General features: G+C 44.9%; 1 protein-coding gene across 1 annotated transcript in view; it reads left to right on the plus strand.

Annotated features, from left to right (window-relative positions):
• LOC128689939 (uncharacterized) overlaps nt 1–18,996 on the plus strand; it is a 105,922-nt gene that overhangs the window by 65,159 nt on the left and 21,767 nt on the right. Inside the window, exons 6-7 of the mRNA XM_070088687.1 lie at nt 13,573–13,648; nt 15,489–15,530. Coding sequence (XP_069944788.1) covers nt 13,573–13,648; nt 15,489–15,530 — 118 coding nt within the window. The remainder of the gene's footprint in view (nt 1–13,572; nt 13,649–15,488; nt 15,531–18,996) is intronic.

Genomic DNA, 18,996 nt, shown 5'->3' on the forward strand with positions numbered 1-18,996 from the left:
ATCGTAGAACTCAAGTAGATTTGTGACACAAGATTTCCCATCTCTGAAGCCGTGCTGACTGTCATGTATGAGCTCAATCTTTTCAATGTGTCCCACTACTTTTCTCCTGATAATCTTTTCCATGACTTTACATACTCTACAAGTCAGTGACACTGGTCTGTAGTTTAACGCTGCCTGTCTGTCTCCTTTCTTAAAAATTGGAACTACATGTGCTGTCTTCCACACCTCAGGCAACTGCCCAGTTTCGATAGATTTACTGAAGATTGTCGCTAGCGGAACACACAGTTCCTCTGCTCCCTCTCTCAGTATCCATGGAGATATGTTATCTGGGCCCACCGCCTTTGAGGTATCTAGTTCGTCTAACAGTTTCTTCACCTCTACCTTGGTTATGTGTACTGTGTCCAGCACCTGCTGGTGCACTCTACCTCCACAGTTTGCTGGAAGCATTCCTGACTCTATTGTGTTTACTTCTCTAAATCTTTTGTTTAGTTCATCACATACTTCTTGGTCACTCTTCGTCAGCTCCCCTCCTTCTTTCCTCAGCCTGATTACCTGGTCCTTGACTGTTGTTTTTCTCCTAATGTGACTGTATAACAACTTTGGTTCAGATTTGGCTTTTGATGCTATGTCGTTCTCGTATTGCCTCTGGGCCTCTCTCCTTATCCTTGCATATTCGTTTCTGGTTCTTCTGCTCAGCTCCTTGTTCTCTTGAGTTCTTTGCCTTCTATACATTTTCCATGCTCTAGCACACTTGGCTTTGGCCTCTTTACACCTCCAGTTAAACCATGGGCTTGCTCTGGTCTTACCATTTTTTTTCTGTTGCCCTTTGGTATGAACCTTTCCTCTGCCTCCCTGCACTTAGTGGTCACTATTTCCATCGTTTTATTTACTGTCTTTCCATCTAGTTCTCTTTCCCACTGTACTTCATGCTTTCACACTGCACTTCTCATTCCTATGTAGTCCCCTTTTCTGAAGTTCGGGTTCTCTCTTTGTTCTCGTGCTGCTGCATTCTCCACTGTTAACTCTACAAGATATTCAAAACTCAGAACATCATGATCACTAGCACCAAGGGGTCTTATGTAGGTGATATCCCCTATGTCTGGATTATTCAAGGTGAATATAAGATCCAGCCTTGCTGCAACATACTCTCCTCTCTCTTTGGTTGTATCCTTAACATATTGGTGCATGAAGTTCTCCAATACAGTCTCCAACATCTTAGCCCTTCATGTGTCTGGTCCCCCATGTGGCTCTAGGTTTTCCCAGTCAATCTCTTTATGATTGAAATCCCCCATTATAAGCAATTTTGTCCTATCCATATGACCCCTCCTAGCCACTTCAGCTAGTATATCCACCACTGCCCTCTTGCGCACATCATACTCTTATTTTGTCCTCCTGCTGTTAAGCGGTGGGTTATACATCACTGCTATCATCACCTTTGGGCCCTCAGTCTGAAGTGTTCCTGCAATGAAATCGTCTGTTTCTCTTCTGTCCATTCCTCTCATCTCCTCAAAACTCGACTGGTTTTTGATGAGCAATGCTACTCCTCCCCCTCCTCTGTTCTCTCTGTCTTTCCTCATAATCTGATATCCCTGTGGAAAGATTGCGTCTGTTATCATCCCTGTAAGTTTTGTCTCAGTTAGTGCTATGATGTCAGGTGATGCATCAATGATGCGTTCTTGCCACTCTTCACTCTTACTTGTTATTCCATCTGCATTGGTGTACCATACCTTTAGCTTCCTTTCCCTTACTGTACTGTGGGAGATGGAAGAGGAAGGTGCAGGCTGGGAGGGTGGGAGGCAGGGCAGAATATGGGAGGCTGCTGTGATTGTGAAATTAGTGCTTAGGGGGGTGGTGGCTATGGAGTGAGGTTCATTTCTGCTTACTGTGTTTGGTTGATATGTGGTGACAGGGGTTGAGAGGTTTCTGTAAGCATTTGTGTTTGATGTTCCCCCAAAGGCTGAGCTTTCCTGTCTGTCGTTGCCTGTCCTGTCTCTCTTTCCTTCCACTGGTTTTGTCTTGCTCTCATTTTCAGTTGTTCCCTTTCCTTTCTTGTTCTGTCTCGATTAAGGTACACTTTTTGAAAATCTGGAGAGTCTTATAACAGTGGTTTCTGTTGTAGTATCCTGTTTCGTACCACATCTGTCTTGAATGTCAATTTCATTGGTCAATTTTTTCCCTCAAATACCCACAAAGTCTGTGAAAATTTTCTAATTAAGACATGTCCTCTCTCCTTTAATTACAATGATGTTCTTAATCTCTGTTTCCTCCCAATGCTTTCCTTCATCATAGGTCTGCCCTTCAGGCTCCTGAAGTCCATGAAGAATTATTGACCTCTCCCTCTCTTCTTCTCATTTCTTTTCCCTCCGTATCTCTGGATCTGATTTAAGCATCTCCTTTGTTGTTTCCCTAATCATCTCCCAGACACCATGATGACCTGATATTACTGCTGCAAAAGACTGCTTAGCTCCATCCCCTCCTTCATTCCCCTTCCTTCCTGCTGATGTTCCCATTTCAGTCATCATGCTCCTTCCAGACCTCATCTTTATATCCTGCTTCAGCACATCCATTTCTTCCTACAGTCTCTGTATCTTTGCTTAATTTATGCAAATGTTAATTATCTTTGGCCTATACTTGTTTTTCTCTTGTTTTGTAATGTGAGTATACAGCTATATGTGAGTGTGTGTGTGTGTGTGTGTGTGTGTGTGTGTGTGTGTGTGTGTGTGTGTGTGTGTGTGTGTGTGTGTGTGTGGAGTGTGTGTGTGTGTGTGTGTGTGTGGAGTGTGTGTGTGTGTGTGTGTGTGTGTGTGTGGAGTGTGTGTGTGTGTGTGTGTGTGTGTGTGTGTGTGTGTGTGTGTGTGTGTGTGTGTGTGTGTGTGTGTGTGTGTGTGTGTGTGTGTGTGTGTGTGTGTGTGTGGAGTGTGTATATAATGTGTGTATAAAAGGTTTGTTTGTTTATTTATGTTGTCACTTCTGCTGTGAGCGACTCTGTGTTATGGTCAAGCCTACGGCTGAGAGTGTGCCTCACTAACTCACAAACTACTATATAATGGGATGCTTGTAGATGTTTTAATACACCTGTGGTTACACGTACCAACTGACCTCGTGGTTTAGAATTTGACCTAACGATGGTTCAAAATCTATATTAGAGCTTACGCCACCTGGGTTCTGCTGGCTCTCAGAGGTACACAGAAACTTTCTTTTTCACAGACAGTTCTAAGCAAGACTTTATTACACCAAGAAAGGTGACCAAATTGAACTACATACAGGTGAGTATCTTCACTATTCATTCGTTAAGGGTAAGTTATAGACCACTAGTAGACGTTCACCCCTCTTAGACGTTCACCCCTCTTAGACGTTCACCCCTCTTAGACGTTCACCCCTCTTAGACGTTCACCCCTCTTAGACGTTCACCCCTCTTAGACGTTCACCCCTCTTAGACGTTCACCCCTCTTAGACGTTCACCCCTCTTAGACGTTCACCCCTCTTAGACGTTCACCCCTCTTAGACGTTCACCCCTCTTAGACGTTCACCCCTCTTAGACGTTCACCCCTCTTAGACGTTCACCCCTCTTAGACGTTCACCCCTCTTAGATGTTCACCCTTCCTAGACGTTCACCCCTCCTAGACGTTCACCCGCACCACAGCACTAAGTGCCTAGGGCACTGCAACACGAAGTGCCTAGGGCACCGTAACACTAAGTGCCTAGGGCACTGCAACACTAAGTGTCTAGGGCACTGCAACACTAAGTGGCTAGGGCACCGCAACATTAAGTGCCTAGGGCACCACAGCACTAAGTGCAAAGGGCACTGCAACACTAAATTCCTAGGGCACCGCAATACTAAGTGCCTAGGGCACCACGACACTAAGTGCCTAGGGCACTGCAACACTAAATGCCGATGGCACCGCAATACTAAGTGCCTAGGGCACCGCAACACTAAGTGCCTAGGGCACCGCAGCACTAAGTGCCTAGAGCACTGCAGCACTAAGTGCCAAGGGTATTGCAACACTAAGTGCCTAGGGCACTGCAGCACTAAGTGTCTAGGGCACTGCAGTACTAAGTGCCTAGGGTACTGCAAAACTAAGTGCCTAGGGCACCGCAACACTAAGTGCCTAGGGCACAACAACACTAAGTGCCTTGGGCACTGCAACACTAAGTGCCTAGGGCACTGCAACACTAAATGCCTAGGGCAGTGCAACACTAAGTGCCGAGGGCACCGCATCACTAAGTGACTAGGGCACTGCAACACTAAGTGCCTAGGGCACCGCAACACTAAATGCCTCGGGCACTGTAACACTAAGTGCCTAGGGCACCGAAACACTAAGTGCTTAGGGCACTGCAACGCTAAGTGCCTTGGGCACTGCAACACTAAGTCTCTAGGGCACTGCATCACTAAGTGCCTAGGGCGCTGCAACACTAAGTGCTTAGGGCACTGCAACACTAAGTGCCTAGGGCACTGAAACACTAAGTGCCTAGGGCACCGAAACACTAAGTGCTTAGGGCACTGCAACGCTAAGTGCCTTGGGCACTGCAACACTAAGTCCCTAGGGCACTGCATCACTAAGTGCCTAGGGCGCTGCAACACTAAGTGCTTAGGGCACTGCAACACTAAATGCCTAGGGCACTGCAACACTAAGTGCCTAGGGCACCGCAACACTAAGTGCCTAGGGCACTGCAACACTAAGTGTCTAGGGCACTGCAACACTAAGTGCCTAGGGCACTGCAATACCAAGTGCCTAGGACACTGCAACACTAAGTGCCTAGGGCACTGCAACACTAAGTGCCTAGGACACTGCAACACTAAGTGCCTAGGGCACTGCAACACTAAGTGCCTAGGGCACTGCAACACTAAGTGCCTAGGGCACTGCAACACTAAGTGCCTAGGGCAATGCAACACTAAGTGCCTAGGGCACTGCAACGCTAAGTGCCTAGGGCACCGCAACACTAAGTGCCTAGCGCACCGCAACACTAAGTGCCTAGGGCACCGCACTCTTCTCCCCTCTTGGTCTGCACAAACCACCAATTTAAAAAAAGAAAAAAGAATCTATTGAATTTAGAACCTGACCTCACCTGTCTGAAGTTAGTTACCTAGTCGTATTTTTCAGCCTTTGATCACTGGCACTGTTCACTGCCACTGTTCACTGACACTATTAATTGCCATTGTTCACTGACACTATTCACTGCCACTGTTCACTGACACTATTAATTGCCATTGTTCACTGACACTATTCACTGCCTCTGTTCACTGACGCTATTTACTGCCATTGTTCACTGACACTATTCACTGCCTCTGTTCACTGACGCTATTTACTGCCATTGTTCACTGACACTATTCACTGCCACTGTTCACTGTCGCTATTTACTGCCATTGTTCACTGACACTATTCACTGCCACTGTTCACTGACACTATTCACTGCCATTGTTCACTGACACTATTCACTGCCACTATTCACTGACACTATTCCCTTCCACTGTTCACTGACACAATTCACTGCCACTGTTCACTGACGCTATTCACTGCCACTGTTCGCTGACCGTATTCACTGCCACTGTTCACTGACGCTATTCACTGCCACTGTTCGCTGACGCTATTCACTGCCACTATTCACTGACACTATTCACTCCCACTGTTCACTGACACTATTCACTACCACTGTTCACTGGCGCTATTCACTGCCATTGTTGGCTGACACTATTCACTGCCATTGTTCACTGACACTATTCACTGCCACTGTTAACTCGCACTGTTCACTGCCACTTTTCACTGATACTATTCACTGCCACTGATCACTGACACTATCACAAACTATGACACTCCTAGTACCGGAGGCCTCTACTAGCTCTAGGTGCGCTCCGTGCTCTGACACTTTGCTGGTCGCTGCTAAGTACTTTCTCTCCCGACTCCTAGAACCTTATCGTGTGTGTGTGCGTGTGTGTGTGTGTGTGTGTGTGTGTGTGTGTGTGTGTGTGTGTGTGTGTGTGTGTGTGTGTGTGTGTGTGTGTGTGTGTGTGTGTGTGTGTGTGTGTGTGCGTACTCACCTAGTACTCACCTAGTTGAGGTTGCAGGGGTCGAGTCCAAGCTCCTGGCCCCGCCTCTTCACTGGTCGCTACTAGGTCACTCTACCTGAACCATGAGCTTTATCGTACCTCTGCTAAAAGCTATGTATGGATCATGCCTCCACTACATCGCTTCCCAAACTATTCCACTTCCTGACTACTCTGTGGCTGAAGAAATAATTCCTAACATCCCTGTGATTCATCTGTGTCTTCAGCTTCTAACTGTGTCCCCGTGTTGCTGTGTCCAGTCTCTGGAACATCCTGTCTTTGTCCACCTTTTCAATTCCTCTCAGTATTTTGTAAGTCGTTATCATGAACCCCCTATCTCTCCTGTACTCCGGTGTCGTCAGTCCGATTTCCCTTAACCTCTTCTCGTAGGACATACCTCTTAGCTCTGGGACTAGTCTTGTTGCAAACCTTTGCACTTTCTCTAGTTTCTTTACATGCTTGGCTAGGTGTGGGTTCCAAACTGGTGCCGCATACATATTGGCCTAACGTACACGGTGTACAGGGACCTGAACTATTCCTTGTTATGATGTCGGAATGCTGTTCTGAGGTTTGCCAGGCGCCCATATGCTGCAGCAGTTATTTGGTTGATGTGCGCTTCAGGAGATGTGCCTGGTGTTATACTCACCCCAAGATCTTTTTCCTTGAGTGAGGTTTGTAGTCTCTGGCCCCCCTAGACTGTACTCCATCTGCAGTCTTCTTTGCCCCTCCCTAATCTTCATGACTTTGCACTTGGTGGGATTGAACTCCAGGAGCCAATTGCTGGACCAGGTCTGCAGCCTGTCCAGATCCCTTTGTAGTTCTGCCTGGTCTTCCATCGAATGAATTCTTCTCATCAACCTCACATTATCTGCAAACAGGGACACCTCGGAGTTTATTCCTTCCGTCATGTCGTTCACAAATACCAGAAACAGCACTGGTCCTAGGACTGACCCCTGTGGGACCCCGCTGGTCACAGGTGCCCAGTCTGGCACCTTGCCACGTACCATTACTCGCTGCTGTCTTCCTGACAAGTATTCCCTGATCCATTGTAGTGCCTTCCCTGTTATCCCTGCTTGGTCCTCCAGTTTTTGCACTAATCTCTTGTGTGGTACTGCGTCAAACGCCTTCTTGCAGTCCAAGAAAATGCAATCCACCCACCCCTCTCTCTCTTGTCTTACTGCTGTCACCATGTCATAGAACTCCAGTAGGTTTGTGACACAGGATTTCCCGTCCCTGAAACCATGTTGGCTGCTGTTGATGAGATCATTCCTTTCTAGGTGTTCCACCACTCTTCTTCTGACAATCTTCTCCATGACTTTGCATACTATACATGTCAGTGACACTGGTCTGTAGTTTAGTGCTTCATGTCTGTCTCCTTTTTTAAAGATTGGGACTACATTTGCTGTCTTCCATGCCTCAGGCAATCTCCCTGTTTCGATAGATGTATTGAATATTGTTGTTAGGGGTACACATAGCGCCTCTGCTCCCTCTCTCAGGACCCATGGAGAGATGTTATCTGGTCCCATTGCCTTTGAGTGTGTGTGTGTGTGTGTGTGTGTGTGTGTGTGTGTGTGTGTGTGTATGTGTGTGTGTGTATGTGTGTGTATGTGTGTGTACTCACCTATTTGTTCTCACCTATTTGTGGTTGCAGGGGTCGAGTCACAGCTTCTGGCCCCGCCTCTTCGCTGATTGCTACTAGGTCCTCTCTCTCCCTGCCCCATGAGCTCTGTCATACCTCGCCTTAAAACTATGTATGGTTCCCGCCTCCACTACGTCACTTTCTAGGCTATTCCACGGCCTGTGTGTGTGTGTGCGTGTGTGTGTGTGTGTGTGTGTGTGTGTGTGTGTGTGTGTGTGTGTGTGTGTGTGTGTGTGTGTGTGTGTGTGTGTGTGTGTGTGTATGTGTGTACTCACCTAATTGTTCTCATCTAATTGTGGTTGCAGGGTTCGAGACTCAGCTCCTGGGCCCGCCTCTTCACTGATCGCTACTAGGTCCTCTCCTTCTCTGCTTCCTGAGCTTTGTCATACCTCTTCTTAAAACTATGTATGGTTCCTGCCTCCACGACTTCACTTGCTAGGCTATTCCACTTCCTGACGACTCTATGACTGAAGAAATACTTCCTAACGTCCCTGTGACTCGTCTGAGTCTTCAGTTTCCAGTTGTGACCCCTTGTTTCTGTGTCCCCTCTCTGGAACATCCTATCTCTGTCCACCTTTTCTATTCCCCGCAGTATCTTGTATGTCGTTATCATGTCTCCCCTGACCCTTCTGTCCTCAAGTGTCGTCTGTCAGATTTCCCTCAACCTTTCCTCGTACGACATTCCCCTGAGCTCTGGGACTAGCCTTGTTGCAAACCTTTGTACTTTCTCTAACTTCTTGACGTGCTTGACCAGGTGTGAGTTCCAGACTGGTGCTGCACACTCCAATATGGGCCTAACATACACAGTGTACAGTGTCTTGAACGATTCCTTATTAAGGTATCGGAACGCTATTCTCAGGTTTGCCAGGCGCCCGTATGCTGCAGCAGTTATTTGGTTGATATGTGCCTCCGGTGACGTGCTCGGTGTTATGGTCACCCCGAGGTCTTTCTCCCTGAGTGAGGTCTGTAGTCTTTGTCCACCTAGCCTATACTCTGTCTGCGGTCTTCTTTGCCCCTCCCCAATCTTCATGACTTTGCATTTGGCAGGATTGAATTTGAGAAGCCAGTTTCTGGACCACGTGTCCAGCCTGTCTAGGTCTCTTTGCAGTCCTGCCTCATCCTCATCCGATTTAATTCTTCTCATCAGCTTCACATCATCTGCGAATAGGGACACTTCAGAGTCTATTCCTTCCATCATGTCGTTCGCATATATCAAAAATAGCACTGGTTTTAGAACTGACCCCTGTGGGACCACGCTCGTCACAGGCGCCCACTGTGATACCTCTTCACGTACCATGACTCGTTGTTGCCTCCCTGTCAGGTATTCCCTGATCCATTGCAGTGCCCTCCCTGTTATATGCGCCTGATCCTCCAGCTTCTGCACTAATCTCTTGTGAGGAACTGTGTCAAAGACCTTCCTGAAGTCCAGGAAAATGCAATCAACCCACCCCTCTCTCTCGTGTCTTACTTCTGTTACCTTGTCATAAAACTCCAGAAGGTCTGTGACATGCTGGTTTTCATTTATAATCTTGTTCCGTTCCAGGTGTTCCACCACTCTCCTCCTGATAATCTCCATGACTTTGCATACTATACATGTCAGAGACACAGGTCTGTAGTTTAGTGCCTCATTTCTGTTTCCTTTCTTAAATATGTGGTTTACATTTGCTGTCTTCCATTTCTCAGGTAGCTGCCCAGTTTCAAGGGATGTGTTGAAGATTGTGGTTAGGGGCACGCACAGCATCTCTGCTCCTTCTCTAAGGACCCACAGGGAAATGTTGTCCAGTCCCATTGCCTTTGAGGTATCAAGGTCACTTAGCAGATTCTGCACCTCCTCCTTGGTTGTTCGTATGTCATCCAACACTTGTTGGTATATTCCCTCTTGATGTTCCCTTCTGTGCTGTCTTCCCAGAGCCCTTCCTGTCTCTACTGTAAAAACTTCCTTAAATCTCCTGTTTAGCTCCTCACATACCTCCTGATCATTTCTTGTGAGTTCTCCACCTTCTGTCCTCAGTCTGATCACTTGGTCTTTGACTGTTGTCTTCCTCCTGATGTGGCTATACAAAAGTTTCGGGTCAATCTTGACTTTCGATGCTATGTCATTTTCATACTGTCGCTGGGCCTCCCTCCTAACCTGTGCATACTCGTTCCTGGCTCTGTGGCTAATCTCCCTATTCTCATGTGTTCTCTGCCTTCTGTACTTTTTCCATTCTCTATTGCACTTTGTTTTTGCCTCCTTACACAGTCGGGTAAACCAGGGGCTCGTTCTGGTCTTCCCATTGTTTCTGTTGCCCTTGGGAATAAACCTTTCCACTGCCTCCTTCAATTTTGCTGTTACATATTCCATCATTTCATTTACTGGCTTTCCTGCCAGTTCTCTGTCCCACGGAACCTCCTGCAGGAAGTTCCTCAAACCTATGTAGTCCCCTCTTTTATAGTCTGGCTTTTCCCATTCAACTCCTGTTACTTTGTCTACTTGCAACTCTACTATGTTTTGAAAGCACAGAACCACGTGGTCACTAACTCCTAGTGTGTGTGTGTGTGTGTGTGTGTGTGTGTGTGTGTGTGTGTGTGTGTGTGTGTGTGTGTGTGTGTGTGTGTGTATACTCACCTAGTTGTACTCACCTAGTTGAGGTTGCAGGGATCGAGTCCGAGCTCCTGGCCCCGCCTCTTCACTGGTCGCTACTGTGTGTGTGTGTGTGTGTGTGTGTGTGTGTGTGTGTGTGTGTGTGTGTGTGTGTGTGTGTGTGTGTGTGTGTGTGTGTGTGTTTGTGTGTGTGTGTACTCACCCAGTTCTCACCCAGTTGAGGTTGCAGGGGTCGAGTCCAAGCTCCTGGCCCCGACTCTTCACTGGTCGCTACTAGGTATGTGTGTGTGTGTGTGTGTGTGTGTGTGTGTGTACTCACCTATTTGTACTCACCTATATGTGGTTGCAAAGGTCGAGTCATAGCTCCTGGCCCCGCCTCTTCACTGATTGCTACTGGGTCCTCTCTCTCTCTGTTCCATGAGCTTTATCAAACGTCGTCTTAAAATTATGTATGGTTCCTGCCTCCACTACGTCACTTCTAGGCTGTTCCACTGACTGACAACTCTACGACTGAAGAAATACTTCCTAAAATCCCTTTGAGTCATCTGAGTCTTCAACTTCTAATTGTGACCCCTTGTTTCTGTGTCCCATCTCTGGAACATCCTGTCTTTGTCCACCTTGTCTTTTCCACGCATTAATTTATGTGTCGTCATCATGTCTCCCCGGACCCTCCTGTCCTCCACTGTCGTCAGGCCAATTTCCCTTAACCTTTCTTCGTAGGACAGTCCCCTTAGCTCTGGGACTAGTCTTGTTGCAAACCTTTGCACTTTCTCTAATTTCTTGACGTGCTTGACCATGTGTGGATTCCAAACTGGTGCTGCATACTCCAGTATGGGCCTGGCGTAAATGGTGTACAGAGTCTTGAACGATTCCTTACTGAGGTATCGGAACGCTATCCTTAGGTTTGCCAGACACCCGTACGCTGCAGCAGTTATCTGATTGATGTGCGCCTCAGATGTGCTCGGTGTTATACTCACGCAAAGGTCCTTTTCCTTGAGTGAGGTTTGCAGTCTTTGGCCACCTAGACGATACTGTGTCTGCGGTCTTCTTTGCCCTTCCCCAACCTTCATGACTTTGCATTTGGCAGGGTAAAATCCAAGAAGTCAGTTGCTGTACCAGGCTTGTAGCTTGTCCAGGTCGCTTTGTAGTCCTGCCTGATCCTCGACTGATTTAATTCTCCTCATTAACTTGACATCATCTGCAAACAAGGACACTTCTGAGTCTATCCCTTCCGTTATGTCATTCACATATACCAGCACAGGTCCTAAGACCGACCCTTTTGGAACTCCGCTTGTCACAGGCGCCCACTCTGACACCTCGTCATGTACCATGACTCGTTGTTGCCTCCCTGTTAGGTATTCTCTGATCCATTGCAGTGCCTTTCCTATTATGTGTGCCTGATCCTCTAGCTTTTGCAGTAATCTCTTGTGAGGAACTGTGTCGAAGGCCTTCTTGCAGTCCAAGAAAATGCAGTCGATCCACCCCTCTCTCTTGTCTTACTTCTGTCACCTTGTCATAAAACTCCAGTAGGTTTTTGACAGAGGGTTTTCTTTCCCTGTAACCGTGCTGGTTGTCGATTATTTACTTGTTTCTTTCCAGGTGCTCCACCACTCTCCTCCTGATGATCTTCTCCATGACTTTGCATACTATACAAGTTAGTGACATAGGTCTGTAGTTTAATGCCTCCTGTATGTCTCCTTTTTAAAAATTGGGACTACATTTGCCATCTTCCATACCTCAAGGAGTTGCCCAGTTTCAATGGATATGTTGAAGATCTTTGTTAGTGGCAAACACAGCGTCTATGCTCCCTCTCTAAGGACCCATGGAGAGATGTTGTCTGATCCCACTGCCTTTGAGGTATCAAGTACACATAGCAGCTTCTTCACCTCCTCTTCGGTTATGTGTACCTCATCCTGCATTTGTTGGTGTACCTCCCTGTTCTGATTTCCTGGAGTCCTACCAGTTTCCACTGCAAATACTTCTTTAAATCGCATGTTGAGCTCCTCTTGGTCGTTTCTTGTGAACTCCCCATCACCCTTCCTCAGTCTGATTACCTAGTCCTTGACTGTTGTTTTCCTCCTGATGTGGCTATACAACAGCTTCGGGTCAGACTTGACTTTCGATGATATGTCATTTTCGTATTGTCGTTGAGCATCCCTTCTTATCTGTGCATATTCGTTTCTGGTTCTTTGGCTGATCTCTTTGTTTTCCTGGGTCCTTTGTCTTTTGTACCTTTTCCATTCTCTAGTACACCTAGTTCTTGCCTCCCTACACCTTTGGGTGAACCAAGGAGTCGTTCTGGTCTTCCCACTATTTTTGCTTCCCTTGGGAACAAACCTCTCCTCTGCCTCCTTGCATTTTGTTGTCACATAGTCCATCATTTCTTGTACTGGTTTTCCTGTCAGTTCTCTCTCCCAATGAATGTCTTGCAGGAAGTTCCTCATGCCTGAGTAGTTTCCCCTTTTGTAGTTTGGTTTTTCCCATCCTATTCCTGCTACTCTCTCCACTTGTAACTCAACTATGTAGTCAAAGCACATAACCACATGATCACTAGCTCCTAGGGGCCTTTCATACATGATATCCTCGATGTCCGAACTACTCGAGGTGAATACAAGGTCCAGTCTTGATGGGTAGTTGATGTGGGGGTGGTGTTTGTAATGAGGTGGGTGGGGTCATTGGATATGGCATGTGTGTTTTGGGTTAGAATGTTTGGTTGCATTGGGGTAGTCCTGGTTGGGGGGCTTCTGTAGGTGGTTGTGAGGGAGGCTGTATTTGATCTTCCTCCTGATTCTGGGTTCTCCTGTCCATCTCCATCCTCACCTCTCTTTCCTCCTTTTGTCTTTGTACCATCTGTTTCAGTTTCTGCCTTTCCTCTTTTGTTCTATCGCGGTCGATATACACCTTCCGGTACTCCGACATGTCCCTTAGTCTTGTTTTCTCCTGCAGGATCCTGTTCTGAGTCGATTCTGTCTTGAAAATCACTTTCACTGGCCGGGCTCTCCTTCTTGCAAACCCCCCTATTCTCCGGAAATTTACCAACTGGCTCATGCCATCTTCTCCTATTGCCTTTATGATGCTTTCGATCGAATGTGCGTGTGTGTGTGCGTGTGTTTGTTTGTGTGTGTGTGTGTGTGTGTGTGTGTGTGTGTGTGTGTGTGTGTGTGTGTGTGTGTGTGTGTGTGTGTGTGTGTGTGTGTGTGTGTGTGTGTGTGTGTGTGCGTGTGCATGTGTGTGTGTGTGCGTGTATGTGTGTATGTGTATTTAGCTGGTTGGTTCATGACTAATATTTGACATTTGACCTTGCAGCTTGCATGAAGTCAACATTACGTTCGCAAAGCCCAGTGACCCCAGAATTAAGTCATGGAAACTGAGAATTTATAAGGTAATCTTAAGAGATTTAGTCTGTTTTTATATGTACTGTATATAACATTTGCATCATATATCCAGAATTAGGGTAAGATACAAGCAACTGTTGCGAGAAAGATGGGCTGTAGAGAGTATAGGTAATGAGGAGGTTGAAGAAGTGGGGTAGATATAAGAATACAAAGTTAGAGACACAGCAGAAGTTTGGGGACATAGGAGGGGGGGGGGGGTGCGGAAGAGGAATGATCGGTGGAATGACAAAGAGAGTGGCAGGGGAGAAAAAGTTGCCATATGAGAGATTTTACAGAGCAGAAGTGATGTAAGAAGGGTAGAGTATATGGGGAGTTAGAAGAGAGGTTAGAAGAGTGGTGAGGGAGTTTAAAAGGAGAGCAAATGAGAGAGTAGGTGAGGTGCTGTCAACAAATTTTACTGAAAATATTTTGGAAATTAATAAGATGGGAAAGCCGTGGGAATGAATTGATTTAATAGTTAAAAACAAACGTTGGAACTTAATAAATGTGGAGGTGGAGACATTAAGAAAATGGAGTAAATATTTTGAGGAGCTATTGAATGCTGACGAAGAGAAGGAGGCAATGATTTCAGGCATTGGCCAGGGAGTTAAAACTTCTCTTATGAGTGTGAAAGAGCCAGATATGAGTGTTTGGGAAGTACGTGAGGCTGTGAGTAAAATAAAAGGAGGTAAAGTGGCTGTGATTGATGGGATGATGACAGAAATGTTAAAAGCAGGTGGGGGATATAGTTTTGGGATGGTTGGTGCTATTATTCAGTAAATGTATGAAAGAGAGGAAGGTACCTATGGATTAGAAGAGAGTGTGCATAGTTCCTTCATATAAAGGAAAAGGGGATAGAGGTGTTAGAATTAAAGAGGAACAAACCTGGTAGAGTTATTGCCGATAGAATTAAAGGTAAGACTGAGAACAAGATTACATATGAACAAGGAAGTTTTAGAAGGGTTAGGGGACGAATTACAAAGCAATAATGTCATTCCCATCCTGTTCTGCTGGTGGCTACACAGGGGAGACTGCAGAGACACAAGGTTCGTCAACAATTCCTTGGCTGGTCTGATTCCTGACGTAATTAAACCTTTCTTTATTGTTGCATCATTATGTGCCCTTAAAAAGAAGGATGGAGGAATTAGGCCAATTGCAGTGGGCAACACTTTTCGCACAGAGGCAGCCATGATGCTTCAACCAAACCAGTTTGGCTTTGAGGTCTCTAAAGGAAGTGAAGCAGCGGTTCATGCAACAAAGGCGTATATCAACAACCTGCCCGAGGACAATGTAGTGGTAAAATTTGATTTCAAGAATGCTTTTAATCTCGTGAAAAGAGACGTGGTATTAGCAGCTGTACAAGAACATTTCCCTGGTCGCTTCCCTTTTGTTTCAGCTGGATATAGCAAGGAATCAATGCTCCTGTTTGTAGAGCATGAAATCACATCATCAGAGAGTGTCCAGCAAGGGGATCCTCTCACACCATTTCTCTTCTGTATAGCGGCTAGAGAAATCACAGTCAAACTGACCAGTAAGCTAAACATCTGGTTCCTGGATGATGGCACACTAGCAGGTACAACGGAGTCCCTTCTAGATGATCTTACACAGGTGATGATACGGGGTCAGGAAATGGGTCTCATCCTCAATGCATCCAAATGTGAAATCATCTCAGTCAACCATCGATTGAAATATGCAGTGAGATCAAAATTACCAGGAGAGTCAGTCATTGCCCCACAAATAGCGTCTTGCTTGCAGCATCTCTCTTAAACTTGTGTATTCTCATTTTTTTGAAATTCTATGTTTTTCAGATTCCATAATATTAACTCAATGATTCTCAAATTTTCATAGACGAAGAAGAAGGAATACCCACCCTGCAACCAGACTCACAAGGTAAGATACAAGTAAGAGTACACAAGAGTACATTTCAGTACATAAAAGTACAGTTCAGTAAATAAGAGTACAGTTCAGTACATAAGAGTACAGGTAAGACACATATGCAACAGTTAGGTATCTTTATTTCGAAACGTTTCGTCTACACAGTAGGCTTCTTCAGTCAAGTACAGAAAAGTTGATAGAAGCAGAAGAGACTTGAAGACGACGTAATCAGTCCATCACCCTTAAAGTTTTGAGGTGGTCAGTCCCTCAGTCTGGAGAAGAGCATTGTTCCATAGTCTGAAACTTTTATCAACTTCTATCAACTTTTCTGTACTCGACTGAAGAAGCCTACTGTGTAGGCGAAACGTTTCGAAATAAAGATACCTAACTGTTGCATATGTGTCTTACCTAACAACCTGTCGGTATTTTATACCATTTTAATGTTCACATAAGAGTACAGTTCAGTCCATAAGAGTACAGTGAGTAAATGAGATCATAAATCAGTACATGAGAGTACATGAGAGAATAGATCAGTACGTGAGAGTACACAAGAGAATAGTTCAGTACATGAGAGAATAGATCAGAACATGAGAGTACATGACAGAATAGATCAGTACATTAGAGAATAGATCACTACATGAGTGAATAGATCACTACATTAGAGTACATGAGTGAATAGATCAGTACATGAGAGTACATGATTGAACAGATCAGTACATGAGAATACATGTATACTCTCATATACATGGGAGTATATGAGAGTATATGAGAGTACATGAGAGTACATGAGAGTACATGAGAGTACATAAGAATACATGAGAGTACATGGGAGAATATGAGAGTATATGAGAGTACATGAGAGTATATGAGAGTACATGAGAGTACATAAGAATACATGAGAGTACATGGGAGAACATGAGAGTACATGAGAGTACATGGAAGTGCATGAGGGTACATGAGACTAAATGGGAGTACATGAGAGTACATGGGAGTACATGAGAGTACATGGGAGTACATGAGAGTACATGGGAGTACATGAGAGTACATGAGAGTACATGGGAGTGCATGAGAGTACATGAGAGTACATGGGAGTACATGAGAGTACATGTTAGTACATGAGAGTACATGAGAGTACATGGGAGTACATGAGAGCACATGAGAGTACATGAGAGTACATGGGAGTACATGGGAGTACATGGGAGTACATGGGAGTACATGGGAGTACATGAGAGTACATGAGAGTACATGAGAGTACATGGGAGTGCATGAGAGTACATGAGTACATGAGAGTACATGAGAGTACATGAGAGTACATGGGAGTACATGAGAGTATATGAGAGTACATGGGAGTACATGAGAGTAGATGAGAGTACATGAGAGTACGTGGGAGTACATGAGAGTACATGAGAGTACATGGGAGTACATGAGAGTACATGAGAGTACATGAGAGTACATGAGAGTACATGAGAGTACATGGGAGTACATGAGAGTACATTAGAGTACATGAGAGTACATGAGAGTACATGAGAGTACATGAGAGTACATGAGAGTACATGAGAGTACATGAGAGTACATGGGAGTACATGAGAGTACATGAGAGTACATGAGAGTACATGGGAGTACATGAGAGTACATGAGAGTACATGAGAGTACATGGGAGTACATGAGAGTACATGAGAGTACATGAGAGTACATGGGAGTACATGAGAGTACATGAGAGTACATGGGAGTACATGAGAGTACATGAGAGTACATGAGAGTACATGGGAGTACATGAGAGTACATGGGAGTACATGAGAGTACATGAGAGTACATGGGAGTACATGAGAGTACATGAGAGTACATGAGAGTACATGGGAGTACATGAGAGTACATGAGAGTACATGAGAGTACATGGGAGTACATGAGAGTACATGAGAGTACATGGGAGTACATGAGAGTACATGAGAGTACATGAGAGTACATGGGAGTACATGAGAGTACATGAGAGTACATGGGAGTACATGAGAGTACATGAGAGTACATGGGAGTACATGAGAGTACATGGGAGTACATGAGAGTACATGGGAGTACATGAGAGTACATGGGAGTACATGAGAGTACATGAGAGTACATGGGAGTACATGAGAGTACATGGGAGTACATGAGAGTACATGAGAGTACATGGGAGTACATGAGAGTACATGAGAGTACATGAGAGTACATGAGAGTACATGAGAGTACATGAGAGTACATGAGAGTACATGAGAGTACATGAGAGTACATGAGAGTACATGGGAGTACATGAGAGTACATGAGAGTACATGGGAGTACATGAGAGTACATGGGACACGTGACAAAGAGTGAAAGTAAGTTTGTACTGAGATAATTTTAAATAGAATGAAAATTAAAAGAGAACCGGAAAAAATAAAAAATCGATTTTATTTTGTTTTAACTTATTGTATTATTTTGTCTTGAAGCTGGTAAAGAGCTCTTGATCCAGGGAACTGTACTTATCTTCCCCTTGCTTTGGTAGAGTCTGAATGCCTCCTCTTTATGACTCCTTCGGGTTTAGGTTGTGTAGACACAAATTTTGTTGGATTCTGTGCAACGACTAGAAAATGCATCTTCTGGTCGGCTTGAAACTTGTACTGCTGATGTGTTAGGTTATGTATGTTAATTTTTGTGTGTGAAATAATTGGAGAATGTTTCTTCTAATCAGAAATAAGTGAGTGTTTGGTTTTAGTTATCTTAGGTTCTTTATGTGTCTATGACATCTGTGTCCTGGAGACCATTGTTAGACGTGAATGGCATACACTACCGACAAGATGAAAATTAGACATATATGCAACACCTGGGTCTCTTTATTGTAGACGTTTCGCCATCCAGTAACTTTATCAAGAGAGTAGAACTATGTACAAAAGATGAGGTAAGCAGTGCCTCAGCCTTGGAGTTGACATGAAGAGCACCGTAGTGGTGAAGAATCCATGACTCTTCTCAACACCAACTCCAAGGCTGAGGGACTGATTACCTAATCTTTTATACATAGTTCTACTGTCTTCAAATTTTATCCTACAGTTTGTATTGATAAAGCACTGGATGGCGAAACGTCTACATTAAAGATACCCAGATGTTGCATATGTGTCTAATTTTCACCACTGTTAGACACTGGTATGGTATATATACTGAATTGGTACCTTATGTACATAAAACTTACTTACGTAGTTTACTTACTGTAGTTTCTTAAAATCCGGTCAGTCTTATTTAGAGAAAAGCTTGGATTAATTTTGGGCTGTGTAAATCCCAGCTTACTTTCTGGGAAGAAATCTGAAAAAAAAAAAAATGGAATACCCGACACGCCGCTAACTTGATAATGTAACTTCTGAGTAGCTTGAAGCTTATTGTTCTTGTGTATATTAGGGAATATTAGTCTCGTTGGTCTTTTTTAAATTATTTGATTAAATTTGGGGTATGTGTCCTAATTTGCAATTTTTATTGAAGA

The sequence above is a fragment of the Cherax quadricarinatus genome, chromosome 25 (assembly GCF_038502225.1).
Source record: "Cherax quadricarinatus isolate ZL_2023a chromosome 25, ASM3850222v1, whole genome shotgun sequence".
NCBI classification, from domain to species: domain Eukaryota; kingdom Metazoa; phylum Arthropoda; class Malacostraca; order Decapoda; family Parastacidae; genus Cherax; species Cherax quadricarinatus.